Source organism: Pomacea canaliculata, linkage group LG3 (assembly GCF_003073045.1).
Source record: "Pomacea canaliculata isolate SZHN2017 linkage group LG3, ASM307304v1, whole genome shotgun sequence".
Classification (NCBI taxonomy): Eukaryota; Metazoa; Mollusca; class Gastropoda; order Architaenioglossa; family Ampullariidae; genus Pomacea; species Pomacea canaliculata.
In genome coordinates, this window is record NC_037592.1 from 14243534 (window position 1) to 14261314 (window position 17781).

A 17781-nucleotide genomic window follows, 5' to 3' on the forward strand; every position below is an offset into this window, starting at 1 on the left:
ATAACTAGACAGATTCACTCTTTGATGTTCTCGGACAAGTTGTTCCGTTGCCTCCCCTTTCTACTTCTCTCCGGGGATGCATTGCAGGATAACCTTGGGTTTCAATCTTTTCGAGATTAGCTGTTTATATTTTATAGCCGTTCAGAAGGATGGAGGTGACCTGACTTTTTTGGAGTTTTGAGATTGGTAAGGAGGCTGAAGGGCCATCTCCCACCCCTTTGAATGTGATCTCGCCCGCACTACTTATTTATCCCACCTCTGTCTTACAGACGACGCTATTAATGATTTTAATATTAACGTATTAATGACACTAATTTGGTGCTCCTGGGTCAGTGCTTGTCCTTCTTCGGCCTGTTTTAGCCCGGAGAGATAAAGAATATCTTTAGTAATCCACGATGGGATTTTTTCATCTGGGGCCGTAGTTACGAAGCGGGAGTTAACTCGTTCCCCTGGGGTCAACATGGAGAACTGAGGAAAATTGTCTCGTTTTCGTAATTACAATGCTATGCCCAGACCTCGCGGAGATTGTTTCTTTACACCAGGGCTATCGCTTTTTCTCTGAGGTAAAGTAGACCGTGTGCGGAGTGTGGACACTTTATAGCTGGAAACCAGACGGTTATCCTCGAATTCCTCATGTTACCCAGGGCAACACCGTTCTCTCGCTTCATAAGTAGGCCCTAATGTCTTTTCTTCAAAACAAGCTACACAGTGGGAGCGAGAGAGAGACGGGACTATATTGTACAGCTGACTGATTTTCGTTTGCATAAAACTTACCTTTCTTACCCATTGTATATTTTAAGAGCTTACGCATGGAGAAAAAAATAAACAATCATGATTAGTTTACATCAAAATGTGGAATGTTTAATCAGTGTAGTAAACAAGATAGCTGTTTATATTATCAAGCATATAACGAAAGACATTCCATGTCAGAATCGTGAAAACTACCTTTCGTTTTCCACAAGCATAATTTCTTACAATTGCATTCGAAAAACAAGACTAACGATCTTGCCAATTTTTACGAAAGGAAAGCAAAAATATTTCATGTTAAAAAAAGGGGTCCCTGTATAAATCAGATTTAATTCTTCTCTGATATACTTTCTGAAAATTATGACTTTGTAAGTAAACTCTATCATCAAACATTGTGGGCTTTATACAGTTACAGACAAAACGATAGATTAACACAATTCGCTTATAGCACACAGCCATACAAACACAGACAGACAGAATAATAAGACAGGTGTGGGAGAGGGGATCTAGAGGTGAAAAACTGAATGTCAAAAGATATTAAAATTTCTTTACGTTGTGCACATTTGCACTTCAAATATACCAGCCAACCACTTTTTTCTGAAACACATTATGGACGTGGGACCTCTTCTTGTGGCTGGGTACTTAAAATACATGAACACGTACAGTATGCATGAACACCGTTCTCAAAATGTTTCACCAGAACCTTTTCCTGTCAAAAAGACATCTGAAGACTGCAAACAATGTGACGATTTCAAAATGTCACACGAAACCTAAATTACTTTTTTAATCTCTTTCTCTAACAAAATGTCAACCACGATTTGTGTTAAAGATTCTGAATAAGTTTGGAAATATTGAGGAATGTCGAGCTGCGGAGACAAAAGCGTGGGCCGTATGTCCGTGAAGACGTTCCCCGCAATGGAAACTGTTAATAAGACATTCAATTCACATACTGTTTCGAGAGTGTTGTGAACTGCTTTTAAAATAGGTCGCAGCATTCATTTAAAATCATTACAACTTTTTAAAAAAGACCGGATATTATTTTACGTGGACTGTGTCACTTATTTTTAAATTCAGGTGGGGAACTGTGGTATCGTGAACATACGCGAGGTTTTAGTAAAGCACGAGGATTAAGACCAGACATATTGTCATTTCCTAATGGCTACTTCGATCTTATGACGCGTGCAATCCATACTAAGCACCACAACTTTAGTAGCTTTGACCAGAGCAAATTGTAGCTGCTTACCCCGAGATATTTCTTATTCTCCTACATAGTTTTTAGCTTTTGGAGATCGCAGGTAGACGTATAATGAGTATAGAGTATAATGTATGATGCATAGAACACGCCTAAAAAGGGGTAATTATATTTAAGTTACTTCGAAAATTTTCTGAAAATCATGATGCCCTGCAGATAGGCATCTTCCCAGTAGACTTCCATCTTTTACCTCATTTCCATTAATCGTAGGCTTAACTCTAGCTGCTTACATCTTAACTCTCTTCCTCTGTATCAACGACAGAGGACAGATTTCCTTGTAATTCTACATTACAAATCTACAATCTGGCTTCAGCTTTCCAGGCTCCACTTAATTCTTAAACTAGCATCCATTGTCCGGTTAAACAAACTACTCTGTTAAAAAGATGCCACTCTAAGACTATGAGACAAGAAAAAAAACTAATTAAATAACAAAAAGAAGTAACCAAATGCAACACACGAAAATGCGCAGCTGTGCTTGTCAATAAAACATCAACAAAGTGCAGTAAGTTGATAGGAAAAGGATTCTCTGTTACGAACATCTCAAAGTTATTTGAGTTTTATGCCATGCCAGCAACTAAGGCTATATATATATATCACGGCGATACAAGCATCTCAAGTCAATAACCAATCATAATAGTCTTTACATAATGTAAAGTAAAAAAGAACAAACGTTTTTATTGCCGTGTTAAGAAATAGTCAGCACGTGTTTAACACTGTGCTTGACGGGGAAACGTTGAGTAATAGTCTCGTGGACAGGGATGTGCTTTGCACGATCCTTGCCGCACACAGAAACAGCGATGTCGCTGAGAAAGTCGATTTAAAAAAAAATTACTGCTGAGCTTGCTGTCTCCCCTTACCCAGCCATACTCCCTACCTTCCTTAAAATAAATTCGAGTTATCTTGCATGAGACCCTTCAACAATTTGCACAAAGCGGATTTGCTAATACTGTCCGAGTAACACCTTTTTCGCAAAGAGAACCTGCTGAGACATCCGTGTACTAAAAAGTCCATCCATTTTGTATATAGGTGGTCTTGAATTGTCACGTGGCAAACGAACATTATTAAAGTCAAAAGTGACGAAAAGGGGGCTTCGCCTCTTGCTCCACAGCTTCTTTTAATCACTTACAGATTAAGAACACTTCCTGCATCATTCAGAGGCCAGAATCTATCCCACCCCCCCCCCCACCCATCCCCCCTCTCTCTCTCTCGAACTCACATCCTGCCAAGAAGAAAAAATATCAGATCTTGTTATACCACCCCACACCCCCTTCCCAACTCTGAATTACTGTCATGCACTGAATTTCCAAGCATCCACCCAAGTATGCAGGTTTCTCTACGCTTGATTTGTGCATCATGCTAAACGCAAACACGCATCAAATATAGTTGTGATCAAAGGCGGGAGTGGGTGGAGGAAAATAGTGCGATTGGGAAGTAAGGCAAAATAAGTGCAGAACGCATAGACACACTGTGCGGAAACGCTCAAAGATTTCTTTCATGTTTCTCGGAAGTTGCAGCAGCGTCGAGTCATTTGTGCTGGCTGAGGAAGTGGGCGGTGAAGTCGTACTTGTCGACCAGCAGCTTGCCACACAAGTTACAGCATCGGATGTCCATCTTGTCGTGCATGCTTCGATGTAGGTGGTACATGGCGGCGTCGTGGAAGATGACACGGCAGAAGTCGCAGCGGTACACGTCGTCGCGCGACATGAGATGCCGCAGTAGGTCATCGGCCGTGAAGTCCACCAACGTCACGCGGTTGTTGGTGCGGATCAGCGACGAAAGGCTCGAGGCCACGCCCGCCACCCCCGCAGACGCCGCCGCCGCTGAAGACGACGACGACGACGACTGCCGACCGGGTCCCACCGCTGAAAATTTTCCAGTGGTGAACCGTTGATGGCCCGGTCCGGCCCACCCACCAGGCCTGTCCCGACGCCCAAAAAAGAATGTTTCAAGAGCAGGTGGGGAATGCTGTCGTCGGACACCGCCGACTCACCCATGTCGACGTGGTCAGCGTCGTCCAGGTCCCCCCCGGTGGCCATTTTGATCAGCGCGTCCACCGCCGCCTCGTGGGCTGACAGGTCAAGGCTCCTGTCCTCGCTCGCGTGGCTGTTGCCGTGGGGGTCGACGCTATCGTCACCACTGGCATACTTCTGTCGGCAAGGCCGTGCCTTCCGCCCGCAGAGGAGTCGCCCCGTTCTGTTCCCAGCCGCCGAACAAAAGCCGGTTTGCGACGGTTCTTCGGGGTCGAACCCGCCCGCTGCAGCGACTGCGTAGGGGAACAGGAGATACCATAGCCATTCTCTTCGCTATCAGAGATGTGCTCCTGCTTGATGCTTGCCCCGCCCGCGTCCGGACTTTCCCCGACATCACTCGCGGTAAAGTCGGGAAAGACGGCTTGGTGAACGGAACTGGAATTCTCCCCTCCTCTCACTCCCGGAAGGTCATCGGAAGGGCCGAGAATTTTGCCGTGGGCGAGGACGACGATGACGCAGACGCAGCGATGAAGTCCGATGACTTAGAGGCCTGCATTAGACCCTCCACGTCGCGCGCGTGCTGCTGCAGGTGCACCTCCAAGCGCTGGCGGCGGCAGAAGCCCATGTTGCAGATGCTGCAGAAGAAGGGCTTCTCACCCGTGTGCACTCGCTTGTGGCTGTTGAGGTGCGAGGACTGTGCAAAGCGTTTGTGGCAGATGTGGCAGGAGTATGGCTTCTCGCCGGTGTGCGTGCGCCGGTGAATAATGAGGTGCGCCTTCTGCGTGAAGCGCTTGTCACACACGTGGCAGGCGTAGGGCCGGTCGCCGCCGTGCTTGCTCTTGTGCTCCAGCAGTGCCGCGTACGACGAGAAAGCGTCACCGCAGAAGCCGCAGGTGTGCGACGTGGCTGCAGAGGACACTCCGCCGCCGCCCGAGGAGTCGAAGTCGCAGTCCTGGGTCTCGTTGTCTTCGGAAGGCAGGTGCGTGGAGTTGATGATGTCCTCCAGTTCCTCTTCGCCGGTCAACGGCTCCAGGGTCGCAGTCGCGCCGATGTCGTCCATCATCAGCATCGATGCAGCCCGTCCTGCAGACAAGCATCGAGATGAACAGGCGATAACAATTTTCGCGATCGTCAGTAACCGCTCTTTTGTCTCTCAAACCGATATGAAACTGCCAAGCGGCTAATGGCTAACTGCATTCTAGAACAATGACATCTTTGTTAATTTATTAACGCGCTTGCTTGTCATATCAAGATAGCAAGGTAAATCGTTTAGGTCACAAGAAATACGTTATCTGTGAACAACCAACACCACTGAAGGTTTACTAATGGCGACACTGTAATAAACATCTGGTACAATTTTTTGCCCAAAAAAGTGCACTAGCAGGAAGTACGAACCAAACTCGAACAAACAAAAGACAGGTTCATTCACTCTGTATGTAAAATACATAATTTTCTTTTTAAAATATTTACGTTTCATTTTATTTATCAAGCATTCCCTCTGCATTCTTCTCAGCTGTACGAAGGAAAACTTGAAGTTACTTTTTTATTCGTTTTCCCTAGAATCTGTAACTTTACTTTTCAAGTGATTTCTTAGGTCAAAAGTAGACAATGGTTTTCTGCTGACATGAAAATAAACGTTCCTGCCGTAAGATGCGTCAGGGTTAAATCACAAAACAGTTTGCCGCCTTCGCAAAGTGCGCTAGCAAAGCAAAAATTCTTTAAAAGATGGAAATATATACGACGTGCACATTCTGCAATTCCACCGTCAAAATAAATAACGCGGAGAGCTTATTTCTGGCCGAACAAAATACACAAACAGGATGCAACAACTGTAACGATAGGCACAAAGCTACTGGATCTCTTGTATCGCCACATCTCATCTCTTTCAAAAGAGATTAAAAAGAAGAACTGTGGCAGAACGAGTGAGCAATGGCAGAATGGTACGGCTGCATGACTTGTGACTGCGTATGGCTGTGGTGCACGGTCAGAGTAGTTTAAGTAAGAACACGGTGCTAAAGACCAACCTGAATGGTTTGCGTTTTTTGCAGATATTGGTAGATATAAACCTTACCTGTAAGTTTCAGTCTCAGTCTCCAAAACCGTTAATTAATTATCCGCTACGATTCGCACCTACGATCAACGAGCGCCGCTAACAGTGTACTACGTCACGCTGGTACACCATTCACAACACTGCAGCCGTCAACACCAACCAGAGCGACAGTTCGGGCTATTCGGACGGTGAAACTCTGCATTTCTCGTGCTACAGAAGTAGTTTTTCAGAACCATGAAAAAATACAGACTTTCAACGTCCGAGTAACCGAAACTGTCGCTCATTCTCTCTCTGATTGGTGTTAACTGGTGGCGATGTTGTAAATGGTGCACTAGAATGACGTAGTACACTTTTATCAACGCTTGTTCATCGCAGGTGCGAATCGGAGCGGATAATTAAAGGATGGGTTTGGGGTCTAAAATTTATAGGTTAGGTTTATATCGTCTATATCAACTGATATCTGAAAAATACGCAAACCGTTCGGGTTGGTCTTTAAGCTACTGATTAGGGCCATTGTAAGGCCATAGTGCATCTTCACTGTGATGTCTTGAAAAATATATAAAACAAATTGTAGATATTTGGGTTGTCATTTGGTGATTTATTATGCAATTCCTATTTTTAATGATAGATGAGTGTTTTTCCAGAAGTTGCATAAATGAAATAAAACAAGAAAAAAAAGCCACATCTGCCAAAATTTTGCATTCTACAATTATAGTTGTTTTTTAATTTGATCAAAATTGCTTCAAAGATATCTGAATTTTTTTTCTCTTTTTTATTCATTTAATATCCTCTCTCAAAAACTTATACAAAGCTCATGTCTATAATGCTCGACTAAAATTTAGCAGAATCTGGTGGGGGTAAGTTATCAGTTTTGGAATCTTGTCATAGAAGAACAAAATGCTTCCAGCAAAATGACTTTACTACTTTGATTTAATAATCCAGTCTTTGCAGCAGTAAAAGAACACCTAAAACACCTTAAGACAAAAAGCACGTGGGATGGGTTGCATAAGCATTTTCATCACTATTTCTTTAAAAAAAATCCTTCTTAGCACCTATTAACACTGAAGGGATGGGCAATTTTGTGTATAGGAAGCAAATACAAATATTCAGTCAATCCATTAACAAATATGAAACGCCTTTTCCTGATATGAAATTATCTCCATTTTATCTGTCTCCATTTGTTCTATTAAGAAAAACACTTCTTTACATAATTTGTGACATCTGTTAGTTTGTTATGATTACTTTCAGTAATAATAAAAACACCAGTAAGTAAATGAACTTTACACTCTTTGGTGATGAGCTGTTAATAGACATGGTTACTAAGCAACCCTTCCATTCCAGCTATCCAATTTTTTAGGGAATGAGAGGCATAAAGGCATGAAATGTATTGATTTACAATTTTACAACCTTATGTTTAAATATTATTCAGTTTCTTGTATAACGTGCACGGAAAACACACCTCTTCCTTAAACATTACTCATAGCAACCTTTCCCATAATGCTAGTCCTTTTTCACACCCTTCCTTTTGCAATATCATGTTACTCTCAGCTCTTGTTCTTGTTATTTGGTTCCTCTTTGTGTTTTCTGTATTTAATTTTATTCTTCGTTTAGTACGGATGTTTATTCTGTTACAGCTCATATGTTATTTGTTTGTTTTCCTGTCCGTCGTATGCTGTCCATGTTTCATTCTTGTTCTTAAGTGCTAAGAGCCTATTCCTTAGGAGTGTGAGTATGCTCTTTGCAAATTTTGTATTTATTATTATTTAAAAATTTATCATGGATTCTTTGTTTTATACATATACAGTTGCCTGAATCAACATCTAAACCTGACCTTCATTATGTACTAATCTTCTTCTTCATGCAGAATACAGCTCACTTTCCATGTGTCTGAAAGGTGAAAGCACCAGTAAAAACTTGAAACAGGACTTTCCTCCAGTATTTATAGATTTTATTTTTACATCCGCAATATTTTATCTTCAATATGAATGCATCTAATGCACTTTCTAATCATACAACATATCTTTTCTATCAAAAAAAAAAAAAGAAAACCTGGGCATCCTAGTGTCAAATCTTCAAGTACTAAATTAAATTGTTGCTAAACATGTTTAGCATATTCTGTCTATACCAGTTTTGAACACTTGAAAGTGCTTCCTTTAAAACTTACACTCAATATTTTAAAATTATGTAATATTTAATTTTATAAATAAATAAATAAAAAAGAACTAAATCATGAACTTATATCTGACTGTTTCTTATATTAACATTAATGAGATCTGCTTATCACAACTAACAAAGCAGCTATGCAAAACTACACTTGCTATAGTGTTTGTTGATATTTTTGTAGCTTTTTAATCAAAGATTACAACTCCTTGTAACAGCAATTTAATACATCTTCATCATTTAATCTTTGTGTCATAAAACAGAGATCATCAAACAATTTTGTCAGGATCCTGTCCATAATTGTTTTAAGTGTAACTCCATCATGCTTTGATGGAATTTCTTGATGTTGATTTAATGATCAGGGAACAGAGACAAATTTACTGTATTTATGTGTAGGGTTTTTTTTTCTTCTCTCCAAAATATTGTTTTCTTTCAATATTCACGGTAATTTTCTTAAGACGTTCATGCACTCTTTGATCCCGCCTCTCCCCCACCCTTACACACTATGTATATATAAAGAGTGCTGCAATTCTCTTGCATCACACAGTATGACATCGCCTTTAGGTAGAAGCACTTTTCCCTCCCAAAATCAACATGAAAAACGAGTAGTGATTGATGAAATGAAATCGGCTATGCAGTCACGAATAAAAAAAGAAAGGCTCTTCTACGTTCAAACTGATGTTAAAACGCTCTGGAACTGTGTGCCCAGGTAAGCGCCGGAATGTTGAGTGTTTCTTATCTGCTTCCCATTCACAAATAATAGGTGATATATAAATTCAGAAATACTTCCTGAATGGATAACGAAATGCGAGCACTTAACCAACCAAGCTATGAAAGTCTTCGTATCCTGCTGGCTGTTGAGAGTTTAATACGGTCGTGTATACGCAGCAAAGTGAGAGCTGGAATGTTATGCTTTAATCGCCATTCACGGACCAGCAATAGAAAATAATAGTAAAGGGAAATAACTCTTGTTTTGCGAAGCGCCGCAATGTCGCTGGCCTCGCGAGTCCGCCAACTGTTGCCAACATAGCATCACATCGACGAAGTCCTCGTTGGGTTTGTCGGCAATTAAAACCCGATGAAAGTATCGTCAATAATTATCTAAAGTCACCGAGAGAGCTTTTCAAACAATGATCTTCCCGTAAAGTAGAGCTGATTCGAAATGAACCTAACATCAAGCAGACGATTCGTCAACATGGCCGCCATAGCAGGGCCTCGCTTCAGTCGTTGCATTCATCGACCTTCATTCTTACCTCCGCTTTGTCGTCGCTGCGACTGTCACAGCCGATTTCGTGGCGGTGTTGTTGTTGTTGTCAAACTTTTGCTGACTTAAAGACTGCTATATATTTTGTTAAGTTGTTTTTTTTTCACTCACAGAGTAAAGGTCTTGACAGTTCCATTAGTCACCGCTGACTTGAAATGTTGCACGGTGACTGCATCGTCGCTATCGTCATCAGCATATTCATCGTCGCTTCCTACATCGACAAGCGTTGCCATCTGGCGAGTGAAAACAAGGGAGGTAACTCTTTGTGTGACGAAAATGGTTGTTTCTTTAGAGACAAATCGATAGCACTGTCTAGACTTTACTTTCAGATCCCTTACAGTAGTGGCGCTTAGCTGAAAAGTCGTCATAGTAATGATAACCTTTAAGATTATAGTTTGTTCTTCAACCAAAACATTCGGTAGGGCGAAGGATTAGGACTAATAACCCACATAAGCACAACGCCATTACCGGCATGAGGTGGAATAACTGAAGTGTTTCCTTAGTCTAATGTCATTTAATAAGATGTTCCAAAAAGTGTAACCAATAAGGTAGCGTTAAACATTAATTTTAGTGGTTGAGGTATGCGCAGAAAGTCAGTCATCAGTTGTTTCATGACTGGTACCGAGCGTTGTGCAGAAAGTTAACTAAGAAATGGTTAGTTAACCAGACGCAAAGGTGTTATAAACAGGTATGGCACACACATTTGATTTTTGTTTGTTTGGTTGTTTTTGTTTTGTGTTTTACTTTGCCTTTGTTCTTTACCTTTAGATAACATATATCCTTTTAAATATGTTTTGTTGAAATTATTTTTGTCTTCATGTTCTTTCATATCTCTTTTTAGCTTTTTTTTTTTTTTATTCTTTTACTAATGCATTACACACAGATAGCTTTATGCAGTTGTCAGCAGCACTTAAAAGCAATAAATCAGATTACTTTTATCACTTACTGCCACTTATATTTTTATGTTTTACTGAAGGTAGCTGTAGTAGCTATTAAATTCAGTTATTATCAACATTAGCTGTTACAAAGGTGCAGATAAATGTGCAGGCTTATAAATGTGCACATCTGCATAGGAAAGAAAAGAAGTTGAGCTGCCTCTAAAGAGAAAAAGTGCTTACTCTTCCTTATGAGAAATTCGGATTTAAGATAAGACTTTATTTAACCCATAGGGCAATTAGAGGCAGCTTTATATGGAAGATAAACAGCAATGCCACAACATGTTCATATCCACTGCACCAAATTGACTTATATATGTATGATCAGGCTTACATTGGAGCTACATAATTTGCGCACAGCAACATTCAGAAGTCGCATGGCTGAAATAGCGAATGACAGCCTCATTTAGTTGGTCCTCCATGCAGGTACACAGAATTGGTGGCTTGATAGAAGTTGAAAATAATTCTTGTGACAGGATATGCCTGTCATTGTGAAGAATGTCAGACACTTTCAGAAGTATCTGCCTGAAGAGTCTGAAGAGCACTCTGGGCAGTCCCAATAACTTTGGAGCAGTAGATAAAACATAATGTAAGCTACTCTGGCTTGTTTTTCACTGGTAAACTGTTTTAAAAACAGATAATTGAGAAGGACAGCATGCTGTTAGGATACATAAAATAGCTGAATATATCTTTGGAAAACAGAGAAAGACTTTAGCTTCAGAGAAGGAAGAAGCCCTGTTGAACCTTCATGAAAACTAGAGTATTGGGATCCCAGCTAAGTCTTGTTGAAGATGGTGCCCAGGTATTCAAAGGTATTGACAATTTCCGCCTCATTTTCATAGATGACACGGAATGTAGTGGAGAATTCTGACAGAAACCAAAGACAATCTCTTTGGTCTTACATTAAATTCTTAGAAATTGACATCAATCTGAGCACTAAATTCAGCCAAGGCTACACTATGGGTATCTACTGAACCCCTAAGAAGAGTGAGCAGTGCAGTGTCATCTGAGAATTTGACAAGGTATTGACCCTTGTTACTGCAACAGCCGTTGATATAGAAGATAAACAAAAGCAGGCATAAATTCAGCCTTGCGGTGAGCCAGTGCATGTTGTGTTGGAGTCCGAAAATGTGCTTACTTTTTGTCTTCAGCATGCTTTTTACATCACTTACTCCAAAAACAGTGTAAGACATGAACTATTATTGTTGTTTGCTTTGAATATGCTTGGAGACCAGAATTCATCTTTATTTGGTAAAGGATTAACAGATCAGCAGACATTTTCATGCTTTTACTTATAAAAACTAGTGTCAATTAGTGCAAGTTGTTTAATTTTTCTTTCCTATTATGTTATAATGAAGATTCACACAACTGTTCTTCTGTGCAAAAATTCACATCACCGTTTAATTATCCTCCTGCACATAGTCAAACGCTTGCACTGTACTTACAAAGTGTAGGCCTTTACATTAGGTTATTTTCCTGCACACAGTTGGACACTTGCTCTGCTTTTTACTTTGACAACTATTCATGCCCAGATATCCTCTCTTGTTATACCACATTGTGTGTGTTTTGTTTCCCCACAAAAATACACTGGAGATGACACAAGTTGCTTTGAGTACAAGTGTGGTGCATTACAGCCTGTCTTGAGGTGGAAAATGATCATCTGGTCTGATCTGAATAGTAGCTGTTTGAAGGGGGTGTCTCTACAGAGCCTTAATGAGGATCTCCATTTCTGACTTTGTTTTCATCGTGCCTTTCTTCATCCCCAACTTTTGCCATTCTGTCAACCTGCTAATTACCTTTAATATCACAATTTCGGGGTGACCACAGCAGGACCGTTTTTAGAAAATTGATATTTCTCAGTGCTGTTAATGTGTGCAGCCTGCAGCACAGACAGGCATTTGTGAGAAAGAAAGCCTGAAAGTCTAAGCTTGATCTGCTGCTGTAGTTGGTGCAGCGAGAGCTTGGTGGTGTGGCCACCACCTGAAAGGAGATGTTGCTGTTATCTGTTCCATCATTTTTACTGCTGTTGTTCTCATGGCCCCAGGAGTTGTCCCTAATAATTGGTTCTGGACTTTGTCCAGGATTTGTTGGTGTGTCTTGATTATTATTATCCAAGAGCTTGACCCATACTGAATGTGTGGTCTCACAGTTCCTTGAAACACAGTTTAGAGGATTTTCTCATTCGCCCCTGTTCTCCAGTGCCAGCCTGCTTTCTCATAATAAAAGGGCGATTGTTGTTTTCTCTCTGATGGGTGACACACCAGTTGTCTGTCCATGCTGCTATTCTGTTCAGGGAGAATGGTATCTTTTATGTTGTCATTGTTTCATTTTCCCCCAAGCACCAGAAAACCAAGTTGTCTGCATAAAAGATAGCATGGATTCCTTTCAGGAACTCTGGCTTAGAGACATAAAAAGGACGTACAAGGTTGATGAGAAAACACCTTGACCTTGCCACAACAATACTTTCCAGCTACAAGATCCATTCACCAGTACCAGCTGGATGAGGATAGCTTTTTTCTTAATTGGAGTAAAAGATTCACTGAACACATTAATCACAACTGCACTTTGATTATTTAAGATAAGAATATTAGAAAATCTTTATTATTGATTCAGATATCTGCATCAAAAAGTTTTTGTGTAATTTTGTTTCCTTCAGCAGCCTCACTACACTCCTCTCCAGGACATACAGATTTATCTGAAAGGTACAATTGAAAACAAAAAGAAAAGAGAATACCAGAATGCAAACCATGCCGGACCTGTGGACTGTCACTCAGCAACACCCAGTAAACTATCCCAGCGACCAATATATCTCAAGGGACTGAATGGAACTCAACACAGCTATAGAGGTTTATAGCAACAAATTGCTTGTGTAAAGTCAGACTAATATGAAGAATTGGGGGGATGAGGTGGGGAAGAGAACTTTTTTTGTGTGGAGCCAGCAGCTGAGGCAAGATCAGGATCTGGTCCTGTAAACAGGTACCAAATACAGAACACGCGTGCTCAAGATGATATCTGAACATGGGTAAGCCGACCCTGACTAATGACGATCATGTATAGCCTCTTTGTCACCCAATCCCTCTATTTCCTTCCCGGACTAAACTTTTAAGTGTGTGCAGACACGCTTTTGCATGCAAGCTGAAAGGTTTTTTTTTTTTTTATTATGACTGCTAATGAAACCGGATATAACTAAGATTGCAAGCTGGAAGTTTAGTATTTCTGAAAACACGTGCGATGGTGGATACGTAAGGTGATCTTGACATCTACTCCTCCTTCCAGGAAATCTATGTTTTCCTGATCGGCACTGTATTTAGAAAAGGAAAGTATAAATAGCATCTGATAAGCTTCCGGTTGCAGTAGAAATTCTCAAGTAGCTTCATTACTATTGCAAATCTTATAATGTACCTGATTCCAGCCTGAAGACAAACAGTTTAAAACTAGCATTTTGGTTTATTACATTGAACAAAAGTTTAGAGTTAATGCAATCACCAACTTGTATTACTGGACTGCTGGCAGATTACTTTTTTCCAGTTAACTACTAGAACGAGGATGGTGCGTACAAAGCTTCCCGGTTTAGTCACATTCATTGTTTAGGCTCGCTGAGACTAACAGCGGAGAACTTCGCAAGAGGCTAAAACAGCAAGCCACCCAAGGACGTGTATAGGTGGACTGCTGTCTGTCTAAGACCAACGCTTAGCCTCTTGCGAAGTTCTCCGCTGTTAGTCTTGGCGAGCCTAAACAAAGAAGGTGAATAAACCGGAAGCGATGTCGTCTAATGCCTCGCTTTAGCAGTTAACTGGAAAAAAAAATTCGTCTGCCAGCAGTCCATGCAGGGATATTAGTTCGTGATCCAACTATACACGTTCGTGATTCAAACTGAGACATTATTTTCCAACCAATAGATCGACCATAGTTTCTAGCTTCTCCATAGAAACAAACAAACAAACAAACAAACTAATGCATCACATAATGATGAGTGTGCACAATATCTGAGTTTTTAAAGTTTCTTCATGGAAAAATAATTATATTAACAACAATTGAAAGATTTTTTTTATAGCGCATGCACTCGTAAGGAGCATGCTTTTAATTTGATGGGGCTTGGTAGGAGAAAGACTTTATCTTAGTGGAACTCGAAGAAGTTTGGCGTCAGAAGATGAGCGAAGAAGCGAGGGCGTATAGATGGGAGTGAGTTCGGAGAGGTACCGAAGACCATTGCTGGAAACGGTGGAATAAGTCAGAGTGGATATTAACAATGATAAAGATTTCAGTGTCCACTGCATCTTTCACATCTTTAGCTAGGTTCTCATTAAAAGACAAGCTGTTAAAATAGACTATTGAAAATACAAACATTCTGACAGCTAGCGAAAGTTATCAGCTGATTTAGGATTAGGATGAAAATTCGCTGCGGTAGCATTTGACCACTGCAATATATACTGAGAAAGATCAGAGATTGCACACCCGTTAACTTGTTAGCCATAATCAGTAAGGAAATTATTCAAAATTATGGGAAATACCGGTAAGGCAAAGTAAAACCCGGTATTTAAACAGCAAAAAAAGAACTTTGTATTTGAGATATGTTTTTTGCTAGAGGTCTGTGTGGTTTTTCTTTGGAGTTGCGGGGAAGATGAGGATTGTATTCCAGTCAGTGTGACTAAAGTAGATTTCAGCTGACGTGTAAAATTTATGTCTATATTATCTACAATGACAGGAACAGTCAGCTGAAAAATCTCTTGCATTTTTAACTTCGGTGTAATGCTTTTTTGTTTGTACCATGATGTCTACACCAGCGGACAGAAAGCGTATGTATTCTCGAGCAAATGACCCCATAAAAAAGAAAGCAAAATCCTGGTTCGGGTTACGAAATTCGTAGTATTCTAGGGATCAAACGGTCAGTTCTTGGAGGTTTGATTATTGCAGATATGAACACCGCACACATAAGAGTAAAGGGCAGAATTTAAATACGTTGTGAAAAAGCGAGGAGCAGAAAGGGGAAATGTGTTTACACGTGGAAATCTTTGTTTTGTGACCGATCAAACACACAGGCTACAGTCCTGGCTTTTCCTTAGGAGCAGAGGTTCTCTCTGGAAGAAGTACTTGTCATCTTGATAGGTGAACAGGTCTATGACTGCCAGAATTGTGAACTTAAAACTTCCCTTTGCCCCTCTTCCAATCCATCATTTTGCTTAAGAAAACAATCTGACAAATAAATACTTGATTTCAGAAGTTGCAGAATCAGCAGGGTAAAAACAAGGTGAAAACAGTATTGTCATTCTGTCATACGCCCTCTATCCCCCAGAAAAACCGTACACACACTGTTAAATGGTATATAACAAACGAAGTAACGTAATCAGTCCAACATTTATTAACACTGGAACGCAAATGAAAGGTACTTGAAGCCTTGTTTTATGTCTCCTGCTAAGAGGAAATGATTATCGAAACTGTCGCCTTCGCAAAATAAAACTTTATAAACTATAAAATCAAGAAGAAAAAATGAAAAAGTGTCTGTTATTAGATTTTGACATCCGTTTCTTATCTTTCCGTTTCCATGTTTGTAACGAACAAAAGAATGATTAGATGCATTTGTTCGTGTATCAGGTTCTCTTTAAGCGGCTTTCAGTCTGTTTTCAAAATTATTATTGGTGATTAAAATCACATTTGCTCTTTTAGTTTCCCGGTGTCTATCGGTTCTATACGCCTTCGGAAGCTGAGCGCTGGTAACTGTATGCTTTCAGGAAACTGGACAAACTGCTATTGATAGTGCTGTCTGAAACTAAGTAATTATATCTACAAAAACAAATCTGCTTTTGCTGCGTTACAGCACTACACCTAATTTGCTCGATAGAAAGAGTAACAAAATACTGTTACGTTTCGTTCTCTTTGCTTCTGAACAGACGAGCCAACAATTGGGACGAATGCAGTTTGGCACTAAAAGTCTTTGTAGACGAATTGTCTTCTGTTCACACATCAAAGTTGCAAGTTTCTAAAATTTAAAACAAGAAAACAAGAAAAAAAAATAGAAACATTTTTTTAATCGCTATATATCATTTAGGTGGGTTGTTCAAAAAGCATATAAAAAATGTGCTGACGAGAAAACAGTTTTAGTTTTAACAAGTTTTATAACTTAAAATATAAGTGTGAGGGGCACTGTCTCAAACTATTTAAAAAATCTGGTCATCACAAAATTTTAAATTATCTTTTCATCGATAAGTTTATTAATGAAAGAAAGTTGATTATAAAATATTTCTAAGAGTGCCCCTCACACTTCTATACTTTAAGTTATATGTATTAAAAAAAAATACCGACACCACAGGGGAAATATGCTACCCTATTTTAGTACATTTTAAACAAAAGAGTGTTTAAAATATTGTTCTTATTTTATTTTAAACTTTTTAGCCTTTTGGAATTTTATGGATGTTTTCATTTTACTTTGTGGCTTTATTCCCTAATTATAGGGCGAATTAGGGAATATAACTATAATTTACCAAATTCTCACTGGACAGACAGGCAAGTATACATAGTGAGAAATTAAAAGAAAATTAATAATAATGATAATAATTAATTATCCTGCATCCACAGAACAGGCCAAAGAGGTAGAAGAAGATGTAAATGAAACGACAAACTACATCCAAAGGTACCATCTCAGAGACCGGAAGACAGTCGAGAAAGATGGCAATAGCTGGTGACAAGATCAGGGTTATGAAACGTGGCGACGACGACGACGATGATGATAAAAATAGTCCATTTCAAGGCAATGTAAAATACTCCTTGTCTTCGCTGTTGCTCATCGTCCTATTTTCGTTCCCTACTTACTCTCCGATTAGTAAATTTAACAGTAAATTCCTCATTAGCAATCTTTATTGCGACGGAGTCGATTTTGTTATCTTTCGTCTCTGCCTCTTCATCGTTTCCTACCTCCTTCACTGTCTCTATTTCATTGTCCTTGCATGGTTTCGCGATTCTGTCCTTTTTTTTAATGTTGAGCATGTCGCTCTCATGGTGTAAAACTGAAGCTTCTAGAAACAAACAACAGACGTGTGACACTTGGTTTAAACAGGAAAGACTAAAAAAAAGAGCGCAGGCGTCAGACACCTGAAACTTCCAAAGTGCCGCCACTGCTGTAAATATCGAACGTGAAAAATATCCGTTTGTTTTTAAGCCCGCCAACAAGGTTACTTTCTAAAGGACCCAGACATATCGTCTTTCTGACGGTGCGTATACCTTACTGTCTATCAGCTGGGACTTTTAGAGTGCACAAGATTGTCGCCACCCGATATAGCTAACGCAAAGGCCCTCGAAATGTCAGTTAACTTAATCTCAAGACGAAGGCAGTAGATTACTAACGGATAGTCTTAACCATATACCTCATCCGTTGACGTTCTTACAAAGCGTCTTCTTTGCGACTGTGA

At 40.0% G+C, this 17781-nt stretch overlaps 1 protein-coding gene across 1 annotated transcript; it reads right to left on the minus strand.

Annotated features, from left to right (window-relative positions):
• Positions 1 to 835: 835 nt before the first annotated feature.
• On the minus strand, positions 836 to 13394 carry LOC112558940 (zinc finger protein 235-like). Its single transcript, XM_025229709.1, has 4 exons — positions 9433 to 13394; positions 4428 to 5052; positions 4145 to 4302; positions 836 to 3984 (listed from the first exon to the last, which is right to left on the minus strand). The coding sequence occupies exons 2-4, from the start codon at positions 5036 to 5038 to the stop codon at positions 3524 to 3526; spliced, it is 1230 nt and encodes a 409-aa protein (XP_025085494.1). The 5' UTR covers positions 5039 to 5052; positions 9433 to 13394; the 3' UTR covers positions 836 to 3523.
• Between the last annotated feature and the right edge of the window lie 4387 nt (positions 13395 to 17781).